The sequence below is a fragment of the Glandiceps talaboti genome, chromosome 16 (genome assembly GCF_964340395.1).
Source record: "Glandiceps talaboti chromosome 16, keGlaTala1.1, whole genome shotgun sequence".
In the NCBI taxonomy this organism is placed as follows: Eukaryota; Metazoa; Hemichordata; class Enteropneusta; family Spengelidae; genus Glandiceps; species Glandiceps talaboti.
This window is the reverse complement of record NC_135564.1, coordinates 17,654,462-17,674,859: the sequence shown is the minus strand read 5'-3', so window position 1 is coordinate 17,674,859 and position 20,398 is coordinate 17,654,462. Positions and strand designations below refer to the sequence as shown.

General features: G+C 35.1%; 1 protein-coding gene across 1 annotated transcript in view; it reads right to left on the bottom strand.

Moving 5' to 3' along the window:
- The window catches only part of LOC144447390 (C3 and PZP-like alpha-2-macroglobulin domain-containing protein 8), a 42,145-nt gene that overhangs the window by 19,279 nt on the left and 2,468 nt on the right, over window positions 1–20,398 (bottom strand). The window contains exons 3-21 of the mRNA XM_078137396.1: window positions 19,559–19,581; window positions 17,523–17,688; window positions 15,085–15,137; window positions 11,744–11,816; window positions 10,703–10,816; window positions 9,985–10,069; window positions 9,484–9,595; window positions 8,421–8,648; window positions 7,776–7,946; window positions 7,000–7,131; window positions 5,436–5,613; window positions 4,831–5,015; window positions 4,445–4,594; window positions 3,669–3,800; window positions 3,101–3,197; window positions 2,602–2,716; window positions 2,115–2,346; window positions 1,075–1,225; window positions 586–692 (exon numbers count right to left, since the gene is read on the bottom strand). Of these exons, the coding sequence (XP_077993522.1) occupies window positions 586–692; window positions 1,075–1,225; window positions 2,115–2,346; window positions 2,602–2,716; window positions 3,101–3,197; window positions 3,669–3,800; window positions 4,445–4,594; window positions 4,831–5,015; window positions 5,436–5,613; window positions 7,000–7,131; window positions 7,776–7,946; window positions 8,421–8,648; window positions 9,484–9,595; window positions 9,985–10,069; window positions 10,703–10,816; window positions 11,744–11,816; window positions 15,085–15,137; window positions 17,523–17,688; window positions 19,559–19,581 (2,504 nt within the window). The remainder of the gene's footprint in view (window positions 1–585; window positions 693–1,074; window positions 1,226–2,114; window positions 2,347–2,601; window positions 2,717–3,100; window positions 3,198–3,668; window positions 3,801–4,444; window positions 4,595–4,830; window positions 5,016–5,435; window positions 5,614–6,999; window positions 7,132–7,775; window positions 7,947–8,420; window positions 8,649–9,483; window positions 9,596–9,984; window positions 10,070–10,702; window positions 10,817–11,743; window positions 11,817–15,084; window positions 15,138–17,522; window positions 17,689–19,558; window positions 19,582–20,398) is intronic.

Sequence of the window (20,398 nt, the reverse complement as noted above, 5' to 3'; positions counted from 1 at the left end):
GATAACTAATTGTTAATATTATTGAAGTCTATGATTTGATGGTTTTCTTCAAGATGGTATCAGACTCTGTATAATCTGTAAGTATGGCGACCTCAATGACCAATTTGGGCACTGTAGTATCAATATATTGCATAACAGGTCCAACAGGTGTGGATAATGAAGGCAGACACAGAGTGGTGAAAGGTGAATGTCATGTTCATAGACATGACTGAGTCTATGAGTCTTATGCCCAAGAAAGTATAAGACTTTTTATGGACGTTAGTGTAAACACAAAGAACACCAAATTCACCAAGATAGGACAGTAAAATTTAGTTGGAATTTGAAATTAGAAATTGGAAATGAAATGATTCAGAAATCAGAAAACAATATTAATGCTGAATAATTTAATCATTGAGCGGTCAAGGTCCGCAGTAGATAGATCAAAATTTTGCACTTGTTTCCAATTTATCATTCCAAAGTAACTAAATTTCACTGTCCTATTGATTCTTAGGACCATGAACAATATATACTCCATTCATGGAGGATCTGTAAAACAGTGAGACTATTCTGCAAAGACATACTGACCAAAGATATTTCAATACTTACCTCTACCATAATTTGTCTTGACAGTTTATCCACTGCTAATAATAACTGATCATATTTAGAGTTACCATATTGACAACAGTCAACAGATTCACGGGCTTCGGCATGAGCTATAGATAAAAACGAATAAATATCAAAAGAAATAAACATAAAGTTCTTTTTATTCATTTTAGGATTATTTTTTAAAATACGGTTGTCGGTGACTGAGCAGTTAGCTTGTCTGTCTCTTACCACTGTGGTTTGAGTTCAAACCCACCCAGAGCTGGCTGGGTTGGATAAAAAATATCTCAAATCTGTATACAGGAAGGTAGTCTGTGAGGTGTGCTATGAAACAGCGCCCTCATATCAGTGTGTGCAGAGAGACGTGACGTATCTTACAGTCTAGCAAGAAGGCTGATGCTGAGTTTGACCCTATTACACAATGCAGGTTTCCTTGTACTACAGTTCCTCCTGCTTTAAGACTAGCACTACATTACTTGAAAATCAACTTGCCTGTGATATTTTTATGTCCAAGTTCTTCAAAAACAACAATGGTTGATGTTGCGAGAGTTTCCCTAGGTTGGAGACAAAACTTTTTGGTCATTCTTCTGTTCGAGTGGGTTAGGAACCGGACACCGAAGGGTACATGAATGGATAGATGTACCTGAAAGAAATAAAATATATTAAAATGAAATCTGATATCTGATTTTCGATAAGAGCTTATAAATCAATCCCACTACTCACTTTTGTGTTGTATACACAGAAACAATAAATATTTTTCTGAAATGTTTCCTTGAAATGCAATGTGCCAGACACATTATGATGAAAATTCATCTGACTGGGTGATTTAGTTAATATCGTTCCACATACACATGGTAAAGTGTAACAGCCTATCTTTATTGAGAACTAGTTGTAATGTTATACAATATTTTGAAGTTATGCATCCTTTAACATCTTAACTTCACATCCCCACAGAAGCCCTAGGACTAGTTAGGATTTTGCCATCAAACATTTTGGTGGAGTACAAAGTTTTACAACTCTTTGTAACTGTGTTGTACACATGACTTCAGCAAATCTGTTCAATTCTACCATTCAACATATACTGCAAAACACACAATGTGTAGATGATCATAAATTGAGAGATCTGCTCTCACCTTCAACCTCACTTCTTTCAAAGTGCAAAACATTAATTGTTTTAGATTTGATAATAAATTAGTCAATGAGTTAAGGATCTAGACAGCGTGTCATACAAGTGTCTACAATGGAACGATATATTTTTACATTTACATGATGAAGTACTCAACATACTGTTCACAGGGCGTCTCCCCATTTTGCTGATATGGGACCAATATTATTTAGTCAGCAAATTACCTAGCAAACTAGAGTTCAAAGTTGATGCTTTCCACACAATATTGCATGCAATACTGTGGACTTCGTGTTTCACTTATTATGGTGGCAGCTGTAATTACAACACCCACCCAAATAACCTATCATCTGAAATTTGTGCCAGGTTTGGTTGAAAACGGTCCATGCATGTCTGAGAAATAACGTACCTCAATGCAAACATCTAAGTAGTTGAAGATGGTGAGTGGTAGTTTGACTTGTTCTCCTCTCACCACAGAATATGGGATGGTGAACTCTACAAAGAATGGTTTAAATGTTTTGATGCTTGTTGAGTCTGCTATTCCAAGACCATACTGTCTGGATACAGTTACTGCATCTATCATCCACGAAGTTATAGTATCAGGTACTTTTACTCTCACAGTGTCTTGTTTTCTGGTGGAACTGAAAATAAAAATTACTCACTAAGTACTTTGTTTATATGTTTCATTTTCATATTTTGTATGTTATTAAATTCATGATAACTGAACTGAGTGTTCATCTGGGTTTTTTGTATATGTATTGGCTTTCAATACACATAAAACTATACTGAGTCAAATATAATAAACTATATCTTCTTAGATATTCGTCTTCCAAACTTTGTTGACTCTCTGGGTAAAAGTTTTCATTTCTGCTGATAATTAAGATCTATTGTAATACCTTGTATTAAAACATCGCCATATCCAGGTCTCTGGAAAGAAACTTCTCCTCCTTCTTTCTGATTTAGGAATATTTGAATATGACTGTGTTGCTCCACTTAATGACTGAACATAATCTGGTGAAAATAAAAAGCAAACAAATATTGGGTTTATATATCATGAAGGTATGGCAGTGTCAAGTACTGTCAAGTTGAAAACTACAGTAGTTGTAACTGTGGTGTTATTTTTTTGCTCACACAACCAACAATATATTGACTGAAAATTGTATATTGTACATATTAATCACTGGTCTATTTATCCATAAGTATACAGTAACTGGTTGAAATCGTGATTGCTTTCGAGCTGCTGATTTTAGGGTGCGGACCCAAAAATCAATTTTGATTTGATTTTAGTCCCATGTAATCCTCACAGCTCCACTGAAGATAACACTAATGTGAGAACCTGGTAAGTATGAATTCATTTTTTTCCATTCTTTCCACACTAATAAGAGAATTGTTTACCTGGCTGTGTATAGACTTGATCAGCTCCACCATGTAGTGTAGACTCCTGTCTGTGGTTCAACATTACACTATCTGTCATCACAGTCAAACCGGTTTCCTGTAGTAGAATAAAGACATCAAATGAACATCTTACAAGTATACTACAGTATCTACATCAGATGAAAACACGATATTCTAGTTACCCACCATATGGCAATCTTTAGAAAGAAGTGGTGTCCCACATGAGGTAAACTGGGGGCTAAAATCATATGGCAGTCAACAAAATGTGGCTAAAACAACTCTGTAAGTTCCTAAAACTGATGTGAAGCAAAGATGACAGAATGTTTTCACTGATTAAGAATGCAACCAACTTTTGCCATGAAACGCTGGGAAATGATTTAATCAAAGGAGCCTACAGTACTCTCTTAGTACTATCATGACCCTCACTTCTGGTCCAAAAGTTGCTGCTGAACAGCACTCCTAGTGTCCAAACTATGTAATCTTTTGTCTTTCTGGTCACCTAAACATGGTGCATTATAAATATTATGTTGTTTACAGAATGTAGTCTGGTGTATAGACTTTGACTTACCACAAAGGCAAACTTGGCATCTTGTGATAACCATGACAACAGAGATCTTTTCTTCCTTTCATAAAACATTCCAAAAATATTATCTTCATTGTTGCCGTTGCTGACATCATATTCCTCCAATTCATCAATAATCTAGGTAAACAAGGATAAATAAATTAATTAATTAATTAATTAAGGAGTCAAAAAAATTCATGAAGGCGAATTCAAAATTTAGGATTTGTTTTCAAGAAATTTTTTGACTGTGAGTAGAAATTTCATTACTAAGTATGACCCCAGAGTCCATAAAAATTCATTCTCGCAGAAATTAATTTCTTTCTTACAAATCAATACTTTAGGTTAACAAAACACAAAAAATTGGTTATCAGAAATCAGCAATCTTGGCTAACACATGTACAAAATATGATATTTAATTTAAAAATGATTGAAGGGTTAGGGTTGGTGTGTATGCACCATACTGTAAAGCTGGTAATATTTGCTGCTAAAAACCTGATTTCGCTAGAAAGAAAAATGCAAAAATAAGTGATGACTAAAATGCCTTTTTCAGTATATGAACACAATGTACCAATCTGGTAATTAGTGAAAATTAGTCTTTGAGAACTAGCTGAAGACTGCGAAAATGTAAATTTCTAGTGCCGAAAATATCTAGGTTTACAGTATTATAGATTTGATATATAAATATTTTTCCATACTTTCTCTTTCTTTAGACTGCTAACTCTGTTATACTATGCCTACAGTATGCAAATACCTTCACAAATATCAATACACTGGTAACTTACATGTTGCATGTTCAGCTGGTATCCGGGTTTCATTAAGTGTACACTCTTATCAACAGCAGCAAGACAAACACAGGAACCTGGTTTAGCATTGACAGTGATATCTACCTTCTCACCTGGGAATAATTTCTCCTTGGATAAACTCATTGAAATCTAAACGGTAGAAATCATTAATAATTAATTAATATGTGTGAGCTTACCAGTTGTAGTTAGCATGTGTGCATTTAGATATTAGTCCCCAATATTTTTTTTTCGTTCAGCCAAGGAAAATATGACTGACTTAAGGGGGCTTTGTCACCACAAGTTGCTTAGTCACAAGTATTTTCCTGCTGAACGAAGAAAAATATTGGCGAGTAACATATAATTATCTATTACTATCAGACACTGACCTGGTTTTCAAATTTAGGTGTAACAGTCATCTGCATACTATCTGCAACACCTTCATCATTCTCCCTGACATAATAAACCAGTAGTCTTGTGATAGGAGCCATCTCATAGGTCACATCAAAATTAATCTGAGTCGTACACGTGTTTTCACTTGTCGGTGTAGTTGGTACATTTGGAACTGTTGTGCCTGCAGTTGTAGAAGACACAAAAATTGTACAGAAATCATGTTATATTTCAAGATTTATATAACCATGCATAATACCCAGCCTACTTTGCTTTGGAACTCATGCTGTCCTGTACTTTGGTGAGAAATAACCTATCATTTGCATTAATTAAAATGCTCAGGTTTCAATCACAGGTTCTCACAATTATCCTATCAATCAATAGAGCCATAAGGATTACGTGAGATCATTCTTGATCTGGACCACTTGTACATATATCTATACCTCTTTCAGACAATGAAATTGTTATCCTAATTCAAACTGCTTTGATATTTTTTCTTTTTTTAAAGCCACAAATAGCACCAGAAAGACAGCAATCCTCAAGTAATAATGTTTAATAAATTGTTACATTTTGAATTGCATAACAAAACTAGCAGTGAACCTACCTTCTTGTACTGGTTGGCCATTGATGAAAGTGACCACTTCAGCTTCTCTTTTATCCAAATGGTGAGTTGAATCATGTGAACCAGATAACACTATGTTGCTTCTAGATATAATCTCATAGTGGAGTGTAAAGTTGCATGGACATGTTGATATTACAAGTACTTCTGCTTTGTCTCCAACCTGTTTGACAGTCAAAGAGAAAAGATCAAGTAAAAAAGCAGATGTAAGTGTTACTTATGAGTTGATCATATCCATAAGTTGCACAGCAACATGTTGAAATCATGAAATCACATTTTTGAGCGCGGACCCAAAACTCAATTGGATGAGATTTATTGTACGATATTATGAGTACAGCTACACAAGTACATTTACCCACATGTGATTCAGTACTGTTCAGGTTGTATGATATTACGAGTACAGCTACACACATACATTTATCCACATGTGATTCAGTACTGTTCAGGTTGTATGATATTACAAGTACAGCTACACAAGTACATTTATCCACATGTGATTCAGTACTGTTCAGGTTGTATGATATTACAAGTACAGCTACACAAGTACATTTATCCACATGTGATTCAGTACTGTTCAGGGTGTACGATATTACGAGTACAACTACACTAGTACATTTACCCACATGTGATTCAGTACTGTTCAGGGTGTACCATATTATGAGTACAGCTACACACATACATTTACCCACAGGTGATTCAGTACTGTTCAGGGTGTACAATATTACAAGTACAGCTACACAAGTACATTTATCCACAGGTGATTCAGTACTGTTCAGGGTGTACGATATTACAAGTACAGCTACACACATACATTTACCCACAGGTGATTCAGTACTGTTCAGGGTGTACGATATTACAAGTACAGCTACACAAGTACATTTACCCACAGGTGATTCAATACTGTTCAGGGTGTACGATATTACAAGTACAGCTACACTAGTACATTTACCCACAGGTGATTCAGTACTGTTCAGGGTGTACGATATTACAAGTACAGCTACACACATACATTTACCCACAGGTGATTCAATACTGTTCAGGGTGTACGATATTACAAGTACAGCTACACACATACATTTACCCACAGGTGATTCAATACTGTTCAGGGTGTACAATATTATGTGTACAGCTACACACATACATTTACCCACATGTGATTCTGTACTATTCAGGGTGTACGATATTACGAGTACAGCTACACTAGTACATTTATCCACAGGTGATTCAGTACTATTCAGGGTGTACGATATTACGAGTACAGCTACACACATACATTTACCCACAGGTGATTCAATACTTTTCAGGTTGTATGATATTATGTGTACAGCTACACAAGTACATCTAACCAAACAGTTTCAAAAAATTGTTCCAGTTGCAGTTAGAGCAGCTTGAAGTCCTGGTCTTGGTAGTGAGTTAACTGGTGTATTGTTGTAAGGTATGAGAAATGCCAACCAGAACCACATACATGATAAAACATTAATATCACCTTTATATTGATATTGGGAAATTTTTGACTGTCAAATATTCTTTTAAATTATCAGAAACTCACCTGTAAATCACCGTCATTCATACTTTCTAGCATAATATGACATTTACTAGGAGCATACCAGCTACTGATAGACATGTATGTTGGGTAGTAATTTTCGCCAACCTCTTCACCATCAATAGCTATTATCTTGGCCTAGGACAGGGAACATTCAGAATTTTGTCAGTGAACAAAGAGAGACTACAACTATTGTGTACATTATTCACACACACACACACACACACACACACACACACACACACACACACACACACACACACACACACACACACACACGTGTGCACATGCATGCAAATATGAACATACACATACATATCCATACATACATACATACATGCATACACTCATGCACACACACACACGTACACACACATACATACACACACATACATACATACATACATACATACATACATACATACATACATGCATGCATGCATGCATGCAGACATACATATGTACATAAGTACGTACGTATGTACATACGTATGGATGAACAGATGAACGGATAGATGGACGGACGGATGGACAGACTGACAGACAGACAGACATGCATACATGGAAGATGAAGCTTTCACAACCTATGGCAGCATATCTCTTATTGATAAATACTTTCTTGATAAACAGAAATGTTTTTAAATATGAAACTGTTTGTTTCAAAATATATAGAGCAAGATATTTAACAAAGAAATATTTTTTAATCAAGAACCTCTCTGACATCCACTGATTCAGTTATGTTTGAATGTTTCACTTTCTAACACACTACAAATTATACTCACATCAATCCATACAATCTGTGCCCTTGTTGGTAGTGATCTGATTTCAAAGTTGACAAAACCATTCTTTGATATGAACTCCTTGGTATAAAAGTTATCACCACTACTGAGATCAGCTTTCACTCGGACTGTAATACCATCAGCTGGACTTTTGTCAGCATAGAACACATGTATCTAAAATGACACAGAGCAAAGAACTGTAAGTGAATATTGTTGAATTGTGAGGATGTTGTGAAGTGATCGACACAGAACACAGATGTACACAGATTCATTTCCTTAAACAGAGACAAAAATTGTTGGAAAGACACCCTTTTGAAATCAGATCTTTGAACTGAATTGTTAGACATTTCATAATAATGAACATCTTAAATAATATATGTTAATACTCAGCCATCAATAGATGAATGTGAATGTGTGTGTGTGTGTGTGTGTGTGTGTGTGTGTGTGTGTGTGTGTGTGTACGTGGACACTTTCATTTTAAATTGTCAAAATCTGAAATAAAGGGACTGATCACTTTTACTAGAAAGAACACTCTCATTTTTTTTCATTCATCTATGCAACTCATCAGAACCTGTATTGATTACGTGATAAAAAGTATTTTTTGTCCACATTTTTTCTGAGGCAATCTCTACATCAGTCTTTCCTTACCTTTCCCTTGTATGGAAGTCCAGGTTTGAAGTGTTTCCTGGTATCCTTGGAGAATTCGATTTCAGCCAGTTGTTTGTGTACAGGTACAGAGTCTTCTACAGCAGTACTGGTACTGCCATCTATACTGGTGACTGTAGCTTCAATATACAGGACACCGCGGAAATGATCTGATAATTCCATACCAACAATAGATTTGATACAGACTGTGTAACTAGCTGAACCATCAATCTGCATAAAATATGAATCAAACAGGGATATTGCTAGTAATAGTTCTGAACTTGAAGTGTTACTTTTATAGCTTGTATAATATGTCCACTTAATCACATAGACTCTCTCACAGTCCTTGGAGCTTCGAGTTGCTAAACTTGGGTTGTTTTGTATGTATCGATGTTGACTGCATAACTGTACTCGAATATCCCTGTACTGTGCCTCATCGATCACATAGGGCAAACCTAACGTTGACGTGTTGGTGCAACGCTTTGTATTAACATGAAATTTTTTGGAGTATAGAAATTTTACCATAAAACAATTCAGTTGAAATGCTTGGATCGTCACTGATATTGCAAGAATACACAATAGAAAAATTTCCAAGAAAAGCACTTTTACTTGGGTTTAGTGTCAACTAAATAAAGACCTCAGAAAGACTGCAAAGATAACATCTAATTGTAATGAACTATTCTACAGTACAGTACAATGTGGGTAATGAGTCGGAGCCAAGTAATGTTCTAGCCTTTAGGCTGCCCTCTAGAGTTCAATATGAAAACAAAATCCTGTATCTTGATGCAAATAGTAGTTCTTTGCTGAAACACATACTTCTACTCTAGATAATAGAATAACAGATTAAAAGATAGACAATAATTAAAATAACTTAATAATTAGTAACAAATCAAAGGAAATATTCATCATGTTAATATATACCAATAACATCACCTATAATACCTACCTATTCCTCTCAGAGAAATACTTAGTGAAAGAGTTTAATGTGACGGTGTTACTCTCAAAGTTTACTTTATTAATTACATAGATACAACATAGATACAATTCAAACAAGCACTGTACTTACATCCATAAGCTGTGTATCAGGTTGGCCCTGGTATTTGTACTTATAGTATCCAGTACCTAATACATTAGTTCTTACTGTCAACTTTCCTTTCACCAATTCACCATATGTGTATCTGAAACAAAGCAGAAATATTGGCATGACAATAATGTGACTGAAAACACATGTTTTCCAAGGATTTCCTTATTTTGAATTTATCACTATTGGAATCCGTCTTTGGATAAGGAGCATTTGACAGAATTTATCTACGAACTGATTGTCCAAGAATATTTCAAAGCCGCTACTGGTAAACTGTATCCAGATATAAGCATACAGATTAAGACTGCAATGGTTGATATACCCTTGGATAAATTTAGAAACCACACAAGACCTGTAAACACATAGTAACTCCATGCTTTCTTTTTGCAAAGGGCAATTACTGACTTGAAATTAGGCCAGTAATTCACAGCTTTACACTAAATTGACATTAGTTAAAGTAAAAGTTGCTGTAAAATGTGTTCTTACCTGGCTGTTACTCCTATATCATAGCAACTATCAGTGTCAACTACATATGGCGGTGGATCAATTACCACTTCAAATTTTGGCAAAACTGGAAAAAAAAAAGGTGAATTTCACTAAAAATGAATCATCTTCTGTTGTGACATAAAATTACAAGCAAATATTCTCAAAATCAGAAATTACATTTTGGAACACTGAAGTTTATTTGTTACCCTGATACTGGTACTGTCATATCTTACACTTTCATCAGTTTATAATTCTTTGACTTTAAGTCTATTTTTGATGTTGATAGTTTACATGACTGACACAATACATGCATCACAGTTCTAGACTAATCAGTGTGCTTGTAGCGATACTTCAAATTCTGAATTTTTTGAATGTTAGAATGATTATGGCAGTACATTTAAGACAATAGTCACAATGCACATGTATATCACAGAAGTAGCAATGAAAAGATAAGTCATTAGTAAACAAATATGCATTAGCTGAAAAATAGATCAAACTTATGAACATACAATGAATAACAGACCCATGAGATCTATTGACAAGGAAAAAAGTTTATATATTGGGCACATACATGCTTAACATATCTACCAGCAACAGCAACAATACATCTAAACATATGCTCCCTGAAGAATTTAAGTTGCATCAGCAGAAAACATGCTCTTGCTTGCAAGAATAGTAATCTTTAAATTACATCAAGTACTTGAAAAAGTCAACTTACCATATTTCTGTATTTCAAATGTTTTATTGTATGTAATACCTCCTGATTCGACAAATACCATCCATTCTCCCAATACAGGTTGGTCAGAAATCGGAAAGCTCATATTCACAATGCCTAGAGGAAAACAAACATGATTATTCACAATCTTATATTCTTATCATATCTTTATTGCTGCTCAACAAAAATGTATCTTTACACTCACAACATTCCTTAAAATCAAATTTTTGGCATGTTTTTATTAGTATGTCTATGGACTTTTCAAGATATCTGAATGGCAAGAGTGCAGTCTCCAATAAATTTCTATTTTAGCATAAAGGGAATCAAAAAAGGCAATATAATACAAAATAATATAACTTTTACATGCTTTATCCCAGCGTGTAAGTTTGATGGAATAATAATCATACTATAACTAACACATGATTTTATCCAGGCTTCAATCAATATCAATCAATCAGAAAGTTTACAGAGCACCTGTATCCAATACAAAGTAAAGTTCAAAGGTGCAGTACACTTATATATTGAAAACTTTCACAAATAAGTATGTTTTAAGGTTCTTGCTGAAGGTATTGACTGTGGGTGTCTTTCGAAGTACCAGTGGCAATTTGTTCCAAAGATGAGGTGCGACACGTGAGAAAGCATGGCCACTAAAGGAATTAAGTCTGTAATTGGGTTCAAATCACCGAAGTGTGCAGAGATTAGTCTTCTCACAGATAGTGTCTGATAAATAAGGTGGTGAAAGACTATGCAATATTTTATAGGTGGTCAGGAGAACTTTGTAATGATCAATTCTGTATTGTACTTGAATCAGAGGATATCCTATGTTTCCTATTTCTATAGTCATCTCATACTATGGTCATTCCACATCATTACATTGTGTTTCATATTATAGAACATATAGAACAGGATAGTATGTATTCACAGTTATTTTATAAAAACTTTACACCAAAATAGTACAGTATTCCAAATTGTAATTGTCATGACTATTTTCTCACAGCTTAACATACATATATGTTTTAAATGCAATTGTTTTACAAAACTTACCGCAACATATTGGCTTGAGGTCTTTCCATTGAATCATCCTGGATTCCTTGGGATCAACAATGTAAGCTTCAAACTAAAAAAGGTAAAGAAAAATATGTGTACAATTAGATGTTATTCCCTAATATGTTTCTTCATTCAACCAAGGAAAATATGAGTGACCTAAGGGGCCTTTGTCACTACAAGTCACCTTCGGTCATGAGTATTTTCCGGCTGAATGAAGAAAAATATTGGAGAAAAATGTAATTATACCAGCAGCAGTAATATCCCAGAAAAATCATGGAGAGTAATGGCAGTTTATAACGTTTTGACTCATATTTTGAACACAGCAGAACCAGTGATGTATACACACACTGTAGTGACATAGACGTGTGTTGTTGTGATGTAGAGCGACCAGAGTATAAATTCAATAGTTACAACAAAACAACACTGTAGCAAATGAAAGCATTTTCATAAACGAAATGGGTTCTGGAGTTTCATTTAATGATTTTACATCACATTAAGCATGAATGTCAAGAAACACTGAGTTGAAACTTGTTCCTCATTCATTGCTCAGTGGAGGTCCTTGTCATGGACATGCGTTGTCTCATGAATCAGTTTCTTTTACAATTGAGATAAGAATGTTTTCATAATAACACCAGTATTCTAACTTATAATCTTTTGTCATTACAGGAATGATATTAATATCATATCATATTTATAACGTCATAATTGTAACTCTAAAACCAACTGAGGCAAAAGACATTATACAGTTGTCTCTGTTCATAACCTTGGAAAGAGGTAATAGTGAGCAAGTGAAAACTTTGAGATTTTATAATCAAATGAGATGCGGGTAAGCTTTACACTACGTGAGTGGTCTTAGAACAATACTACTCTAGTAATCAAAGTATTAAAGACCTGGCATTGTTAGAAGAACAGTTACAGCCCTTATAATATATTGGGTATCATGAAAGCTACACCCTTGGATAAAGATACTGATGACATACCTGGTGGTCGAAATAAGCCACCTACAATACTTGGATTGTATGTCTATTGTTATCCTCTATTGTTTTGTTGCCGTTAATTAACCATGTTCTTCAGATAATGCCAGTGTTCTCTTTTAATACATCGCTAAGACGTTAAGCCCTTGTGTGTTTTCAAAGTACTCCTTTGACACAATGAACATTACATAAAACCACTTCATCTGATGTCAAAATATTATCAAAGTAGTCATCAGACCGTATAATAATTATATGGTCTATCATTGAGACAATGATATCAACACATGATGGTCGAAGTAGTCTCTGGTCCGTTAACGCTCTTGTATAAGTACCATAATACGACTTAGTACAGATTGTTGTTCCAATTGTTTGAACTTCACACTCTCCAGTATATAATCAACAATCTATTCCTATAGAAAATCTAACAACTACACTACAGGAGTCAAGAATTTTATCTCAATTCTATTTGTAAATAGAGATTACAGAATAAAATGTGATTAATTTGTAAAGTATCCATAACTCATGCCTAAAATACCTTAATGTATGTACAGTGATACTGTATCTTTCCTTTGTTTTCTCATTCTCAGATTTAGTCGGGGTTTATCAATATTAATGAAGTTTTAACACTGTCTTTTTTTTCCATTGAAATTGTATCGAATGTGGCAACATCAAAGCCTTGGATTAGTAAGTTGATTTCTAAAGAGTTTTCCCAAAGAGTATACTTGTGTGTCCAACAAATCTTAAACAGAGGATTAACTTTAAGAAGTTACCAAATTGCTCTTCACTATTTTTCAGCCCAACAAAGTAGATAGCGATAATGTTGATCTGCACCAAACTATTGATAGTGAGTCAGGATTGCATAAGGACCAAAGAAGACCTACTAAATTGATTCAAGCATGCTGCCTGGGGAGAATTGTTCTGAAAGTGACAATTAAACATATAACCCCCCCCCCCACACACACACACACACTGTGACCACCACCACCCCCCACCCCCCCACACACACAGACACACACAGACACAGACACACACAGACAGACAGACAGACACAGACACAGACACAGACACAGACACAGACACACACACACACACACACACACACACACACACACACACACAATTCAAGCATGCTGCCTGGGGAGAATTGTTCTGAAAGTGACATAATCAAACATGTAACCCCCCCCCCCCCACACACACACACACACACACTCAATTCAAGCATGCTGCCTGGGGAGAATTGTTCTGAAAGCGACATACATGTAATTAAACATATAACCCCCACCCACCCACCCACCCACCCACCCACACACACACACACACACACACACACACACACACACACACACACACACACTCAATTCAAGCATGCTGTCTGGGGAGAATTGTTCTGAAAGTGACATAATCAAACATGTACCCCCCCCCCCCCTAACCATTCTCACATGGGCTTTAAAATTTGATGAATGACAATAAAATTTTTGATAAAACAATCACACAAACATGACAATGCCCTATTGACCACTTTGATTGGTAATACCTTATCTGTCAAATGTCTTTGTCAAAGATTGCAAAATGGGAGAACATACAAAATGTATTTTTATATCTCATAATTTTCCTTCTCCTCTTTAGATACTTGTGTGTAAACAAGTTTCATACTCCAAAGTGAGACACATTTCATTTTTATCACTACTTACCTAAAAATAATCAAATATCATATTTCATTTTGATTGTTCCTTGAAATGAGTATGAATTCACAAAGTTTGTTTCTCTACAATCTTGATGTCTGACGGTTTTTGAGTGGTGCATTCAAAATTATGTTATTGTGTCATTCATATCTACATGATTTACTTTGCAGGAATTGCAATGCAACAGATCATTGAACTCTTGCAACACACAACGTTATTCAAAGCATGTTACTACTTTGAAATACACTGGTCTAGTAGAAAGACAAAACAAAAGCCTGCGACGAGGTTTTAGTTTTAACATGTGCCTACCACTAAATCTTGTCGGACTGACTAGTAATTGATCCAAGCTCTTCTTCGTTGAAATTCCTTGTTTCAAGTAATCTTACCTAATCAGCATTCAACATTTTTCACCGATGAGTACCTCCTAACGTTACAAATTATGAGAACGCTGATGTACAGAACATTCGATAAATTTAAATTCTAAATGTAAATTTGAATTTGGGTGATTACTTTACACGTTTTTTTTTTATATTCTCCCTTATATAACTATGTTTACAAGTTTAATTGTACTTTACTGAGCCTTGATGTGATACCGTAACGAGATGGTGAAATCTGAAGAAGTCAAACTCACGTCCCTGACAGTCTCCACACTTTCACAGCATACACACACTCAACAGCTTACCTCATCATTGATCGGGCGAAGATCAGGTCCCACTGAGATGACATTGATTTGAACTGAAAAATATAAGCGTGAAATGTAACAGAAAGAATGAATTTCAAGGCAATGCTAAAGTCGACAGGGATTGGAAGAGTTCATCTGAGGCCACGACCATGGCGATTTACCCCAAATATCTCGATGCCAAACGTCACCTTCTGAGTAGGGGTGCCATGAAAATACTATAATAATATGTTTGAGAGTGGGCGTTAAAACAAAAGTAGAAACGAATGAAAAGTCCAGAATATACTTGCTTGGTCTGTCGTCAACTTTTTAAAATTTCCGCACTTCCTGTTGACCTTGTGAGTTAATGATGAAATCCAATATGGCTTGAAATAATGTCATATTTTACCCAAATACTCGCAAAGAAACGTGTATAATTCATGCCACCACATTTTGCTTACTTTAGAAACATTGAACTTACACAGTCTTATGAAAATACACAGTAGATTGGTTAAACTTGCAAGAGTTATAAATCAACACACTGAATGGGGACAAAAAGTTGTAGTTATTTCAACTAAGATAAGGGTTCTAAAATTGGTAGGCTCCGCGCTCGGTGAGGATGTAGAACACCCGGCTGATGAGGTAAGTTATAATGTTTTCGTAATATTTGGTTATTTCATCACATCAGGACAATAACAAACATATTTCTGACGAAACAAATACTTATTTTGTGTCAAGTCTGACTAAAGACTAGTTTCAACACAGAACTCGTGCTTTGGTTCATTTTTAATTCCAAAAGAATCTTACGAAAGTTGCAGACGACAGTCACCCCCAAAAAACTCCCTATTTGCCGCTTGGCTCTCACATATCTCAAACAGTTATGCAATTTTTCTTGGAGTCTTTTTATAATTTTTTTTAATTCCGAAGAATTTCTTTTTGATAATGCTTCAAAGGGGTGCCAGACTTATAGTTTGTTGTTGTTGTTGTTGTTGTTGTTGTTGTTGTTGTTGTTGTTGTTGTTGTTTTGTGTGGGTTTGGGGGTGGAAAGGAATAAAGGTGGTTTTTAGGCCTAATAAAAGATTAATCCAGGCGAAGTTCTTTTCATTCAACATTAACTGTTTTTTGTGTTGTTTGTCATCCGTTTATGTATTTTTCACGTGCAAAGTATTGTGTTTGTTTTATTATTATAATATTAAAAAATATTTAATCAGCCCCTGTCATAACTTTTATTTATAGGTATAGGCCTAAGTTATAGTTTCTTGCTATTCTTCTTTGGATAACCTTTTCCGCCATTGTTCAGGGCTTTGCAAAGTAGATTCAAAGCCCTTTGAAACTTATTTGTTATTTATCATTATATTCACTTTTGATCCTTCAAAGTCTTACTGTTTGCGCATGCTTATATTACTCTCGTGTTTAGAAAATTCAACGGAATGGGGGCAATTTGGAACAGCTTACAAAAATCACACGGATTATGCCCACACTGTGTATGACGGGAAAACCACAAGTCACAATAACCTATTTAAATGTACAATTTACAAATATCCTTACTCGAAAAGTTAACATAAAGCTTATAATAAAATAGTATTTGGGGTGTAAGGGTTTGATTATACTTCTATGAAGTTAAAATATCGAGGGTTCTGTATATTTTTTCCGTAAACTCATGATCCTAGTTTATATGTATAGCCTGTCCCTAGGCCCTGCTGGCCTGAATGCATTCACGAAAGTGTAATTTTCAGCAAGTAAGTTTAAACTACCGGTAGGAGTGACGTTGTTCAGACTTTTTCCAATCAAATGGTTTGCCAAGTTCTTGTTTGTGGGTAAATCTTATAACGTCAGCATTTCAAAAATATTATGCCAATTCGTGTAGGAGTATCATGTTTTTCATGGGCTTTGCTTTATTTCCACCGTATTTACATGCGTGCACTTTCGACAACAGCCGTGTGAAAGCTTTGTAGACACGTACATCTGAAAGCGTGACATTTATGTAAACACCCGGGGTAAACACTAGTTGTCATGATCATAGAACTCCTGATCTCCTCTCTCGCTATCTCGCTTCTTGCCTGTCGGCAACTCTTTTAAGCCTGCAGACGAGAAGCAATGCTGTGCAACAACTTAGACACTTTTCCCAGTAAGCTTATCTTCTGAACTGCTGCGAATTTGTCTTCGGGTTATAATATTCACCGAAGCGTTAAAATATGTCTATAATATCGTAGAGACTAGATAAAATGTATTTGATAACACTTCCTTGGGGGATGGAAGTCTTTTAAACGGTGAAATAGTTGTTCAAATTTCTCTGTCATCTCAGTGTTATTTTAAATACAAGACATTGTAACATAGTCTCCATCAACCGAATCGAAATATCAGATATGCTAATTGAGCACAAATTGTCCATAAATGATACAGTAGAGAAACTTAAAACACTGGAAAAGTATTGGATCAATATAGTAACATGTCAAACTTACCTGTTTGGGATGGTTTGTAGACTGGTCTATCTGTTTGAATAAAAACAGATGAACCCTTTTCATCAACTGTAACAGTGGTATAGTTGTGAAAAGTAAATCCTCCTGCCTGCAAATCACAGTTTCCACATACAGTCAGCCTGGCTTTTCCCCTAACCGTTGTTGGAACCTGCAAAATAATGGAAACTTATAACCGCCATTCTGAGCAACTATAAACGACAATGAACGAAGGCATTCCATGGCCAATTTTCAGAGATTTTTTTTGAAAATCACAATGCTACTAAGCAAAAAGCAGGTCTTCTCTCTTGCACAATATCATCAAACAACACAATGTATAATTTATATATATATATATATATATATATATATATATATATATATATATATATATATATATATATATATATATATATATATATATATATATATATGTGTGTGTGTGTATATTACATATATATATGAAAATTAAGCTTGTTTCTTGACATTTGCTTAAGTATATTGAGATAACTTGTTTCTATAAGCTTAGTAATTACTAATTAACATGAATGACTCATTAGATAAATTGGGTTGATTTAATGAGTGAGAATTGAACCTCACGTTTTGTTAACATAATATCAAGCAATAAGCTTTTGACACATGTTGAAGCACCTCACTTGTAATTTTAAAATGTATAAAATTAATGTCAATTTCAAATAGACTTCCGCTTGTTTGGCAAATTGCAGATTGACCTCGGATTGCTTGTTGTCGTCGTCCATACAATTCGACTCAAAATTACAGGCGCTGTGCACAGTGTGTTGTGATTTATTGCAACGTTTAATGGCTCTATTATCTGTATCCGTGTAGTCAGCAAGGCGCCTCAAAACGTGTTAAACTAGAGAAAGGACCGACGATTAGCAGTCTATTAGAACATTTCTGGAACATAAATAAATAAACACACTTGAAGCCAGATTGATTTAAAGGGCGTTTAGCGATAAATGTTTCCGTCTGGAAAATCGCAGCGTGATCAGCTAAAACGTTTACATTGGTGGTGGCTTCACCCCTTGAGTAATTAACAGACACGCACATAAACTTCGTCGGTTTATGAGGACTTCCTTCCAACTGTGCAATGCGCTTGGTCAAAACGATCTCGACGTTCAAAAGAAGAAGAAAAACAAACTCAGTGGGAGTTTTTTAAAGTGTGTTTGCCGACAATTACAAATGAATTAAGACTATTGATAGAGTATACAAGGGTTTCCTGTTGCAGATATACCACATCCAAACCAAACATAATAAAACGTTCATAACTGAATTACCCAATACCTATAACAGTGCACGGACTGTTTTCTATTCGTTAGAGTACCTCGGTTGTTAGTCGTTAAAATCTCAAAAACAGTACTACGAATGATGAAATGTTTTATGGATAATTACCCCCTTCCCTTTCTCGTGCTTTTTGAAGTTATCCGTTTCCAGTTTCTCCGGAATTAGTTATAAAGAAGCTTTGTTTTGTTCAGTTTATCATTTAGTACCCCTATGTCATATATTCTCTATTCGCAAAACTTGGAGAACAATTATTGGTGTGACCAAGCGTGAACAACCGGAAAACAGTTACAGTTCGAGAAATAAAATAAATAGGGTTACGATTTCACTGACTACAGACTTTCTTTGTACTATCGATCACAAATCACTCGGGATAACAGTGTCTAATGCCGCCGGTGACGACCTTTGATAAACGCACGTTCTTGTTGTACAGAGTGACATTTCCATGAAATGTCGTGGTTTCTTGACGATGAAAGGGTTCAAATTTTATTTGTTACCTCCATCTGGTTATGACTTTATTGAAACAGGTCTTCGAACACATCAAACAGAAGAGTTATTCACAGACAAACCACATGTTCTCAGACCACCAATACTTGGTTGTCTGTAGTTAAATACAGTTAGACCGAAGGAACCTAAGCTTATGAGTACAAATATTTAAGCTATGCGCGTATTAGAAAACCAAACGATGACAAGTTTAAATTATAAAATTAGTTATACGCTTACTTTAGGTAGCAAGTACTTACCTCAAGTGTTACTGTTCCCTTTCCTATCCGATGAAAAGAAAAGAAATTATTTGTGACAAAGAACAAAAATATTGCTTCTCTTATCGAGAAACATGTTCATTACCAATTGTCAAAAAAGTTATATCGGCTAGCTGCATTAATATTCTTATTTAGAAACTAACTGAGGGTGACTATGATAATTGTCTAACCATGTCTAAAAAGCTGAGTGGTGTAATTACGGTTAGTAAACAAAAATCACCCAGTAAATTGTAATATTCTCTTTTTGTCGCCCTTGTTTAGCTTTCTGATCTCAGCTCAGACTGGTGCAATTCGTGTAACACAGTAAACGAAATCAATGGGCACAGTAAATATTCACATTAGGTACAACTTAATACAAGCTCGAGAAAGTATAATGAACACATCAATTATAACAAAACTTTACATGTAAGTCAGTCATAGTGCTATCGGTGGCCTCGAAATGTGCATTGAAAACCACAAAACGGAGCTGAAGACCTCCTGAGCTGCAATCATAAATAATAATGCCACAGAAATATGTTGGACTTGTGACTGTCCACTTTTCTCTAATGGATTTTATCAATCCTCATCCTTCACCAAAGATAACAGATAAGACATGACAAATATTCTCAAGTGGCCACGTTGTTGAACTGAAACATCGGTAGACGTAAGCCCAACACATTTACATACACTTTAACGCACTTGTAAATGAGAAACCATACAATTCGAGACTCGTTATTCAATGCATTTATATTTAAAGCCCCCTACTCTTCCTCACCATTGAGTACAGACCCTTACAGCAAAACCTACACATTTCTGTTTTGTTTCAAAGTTACACGCTATGAG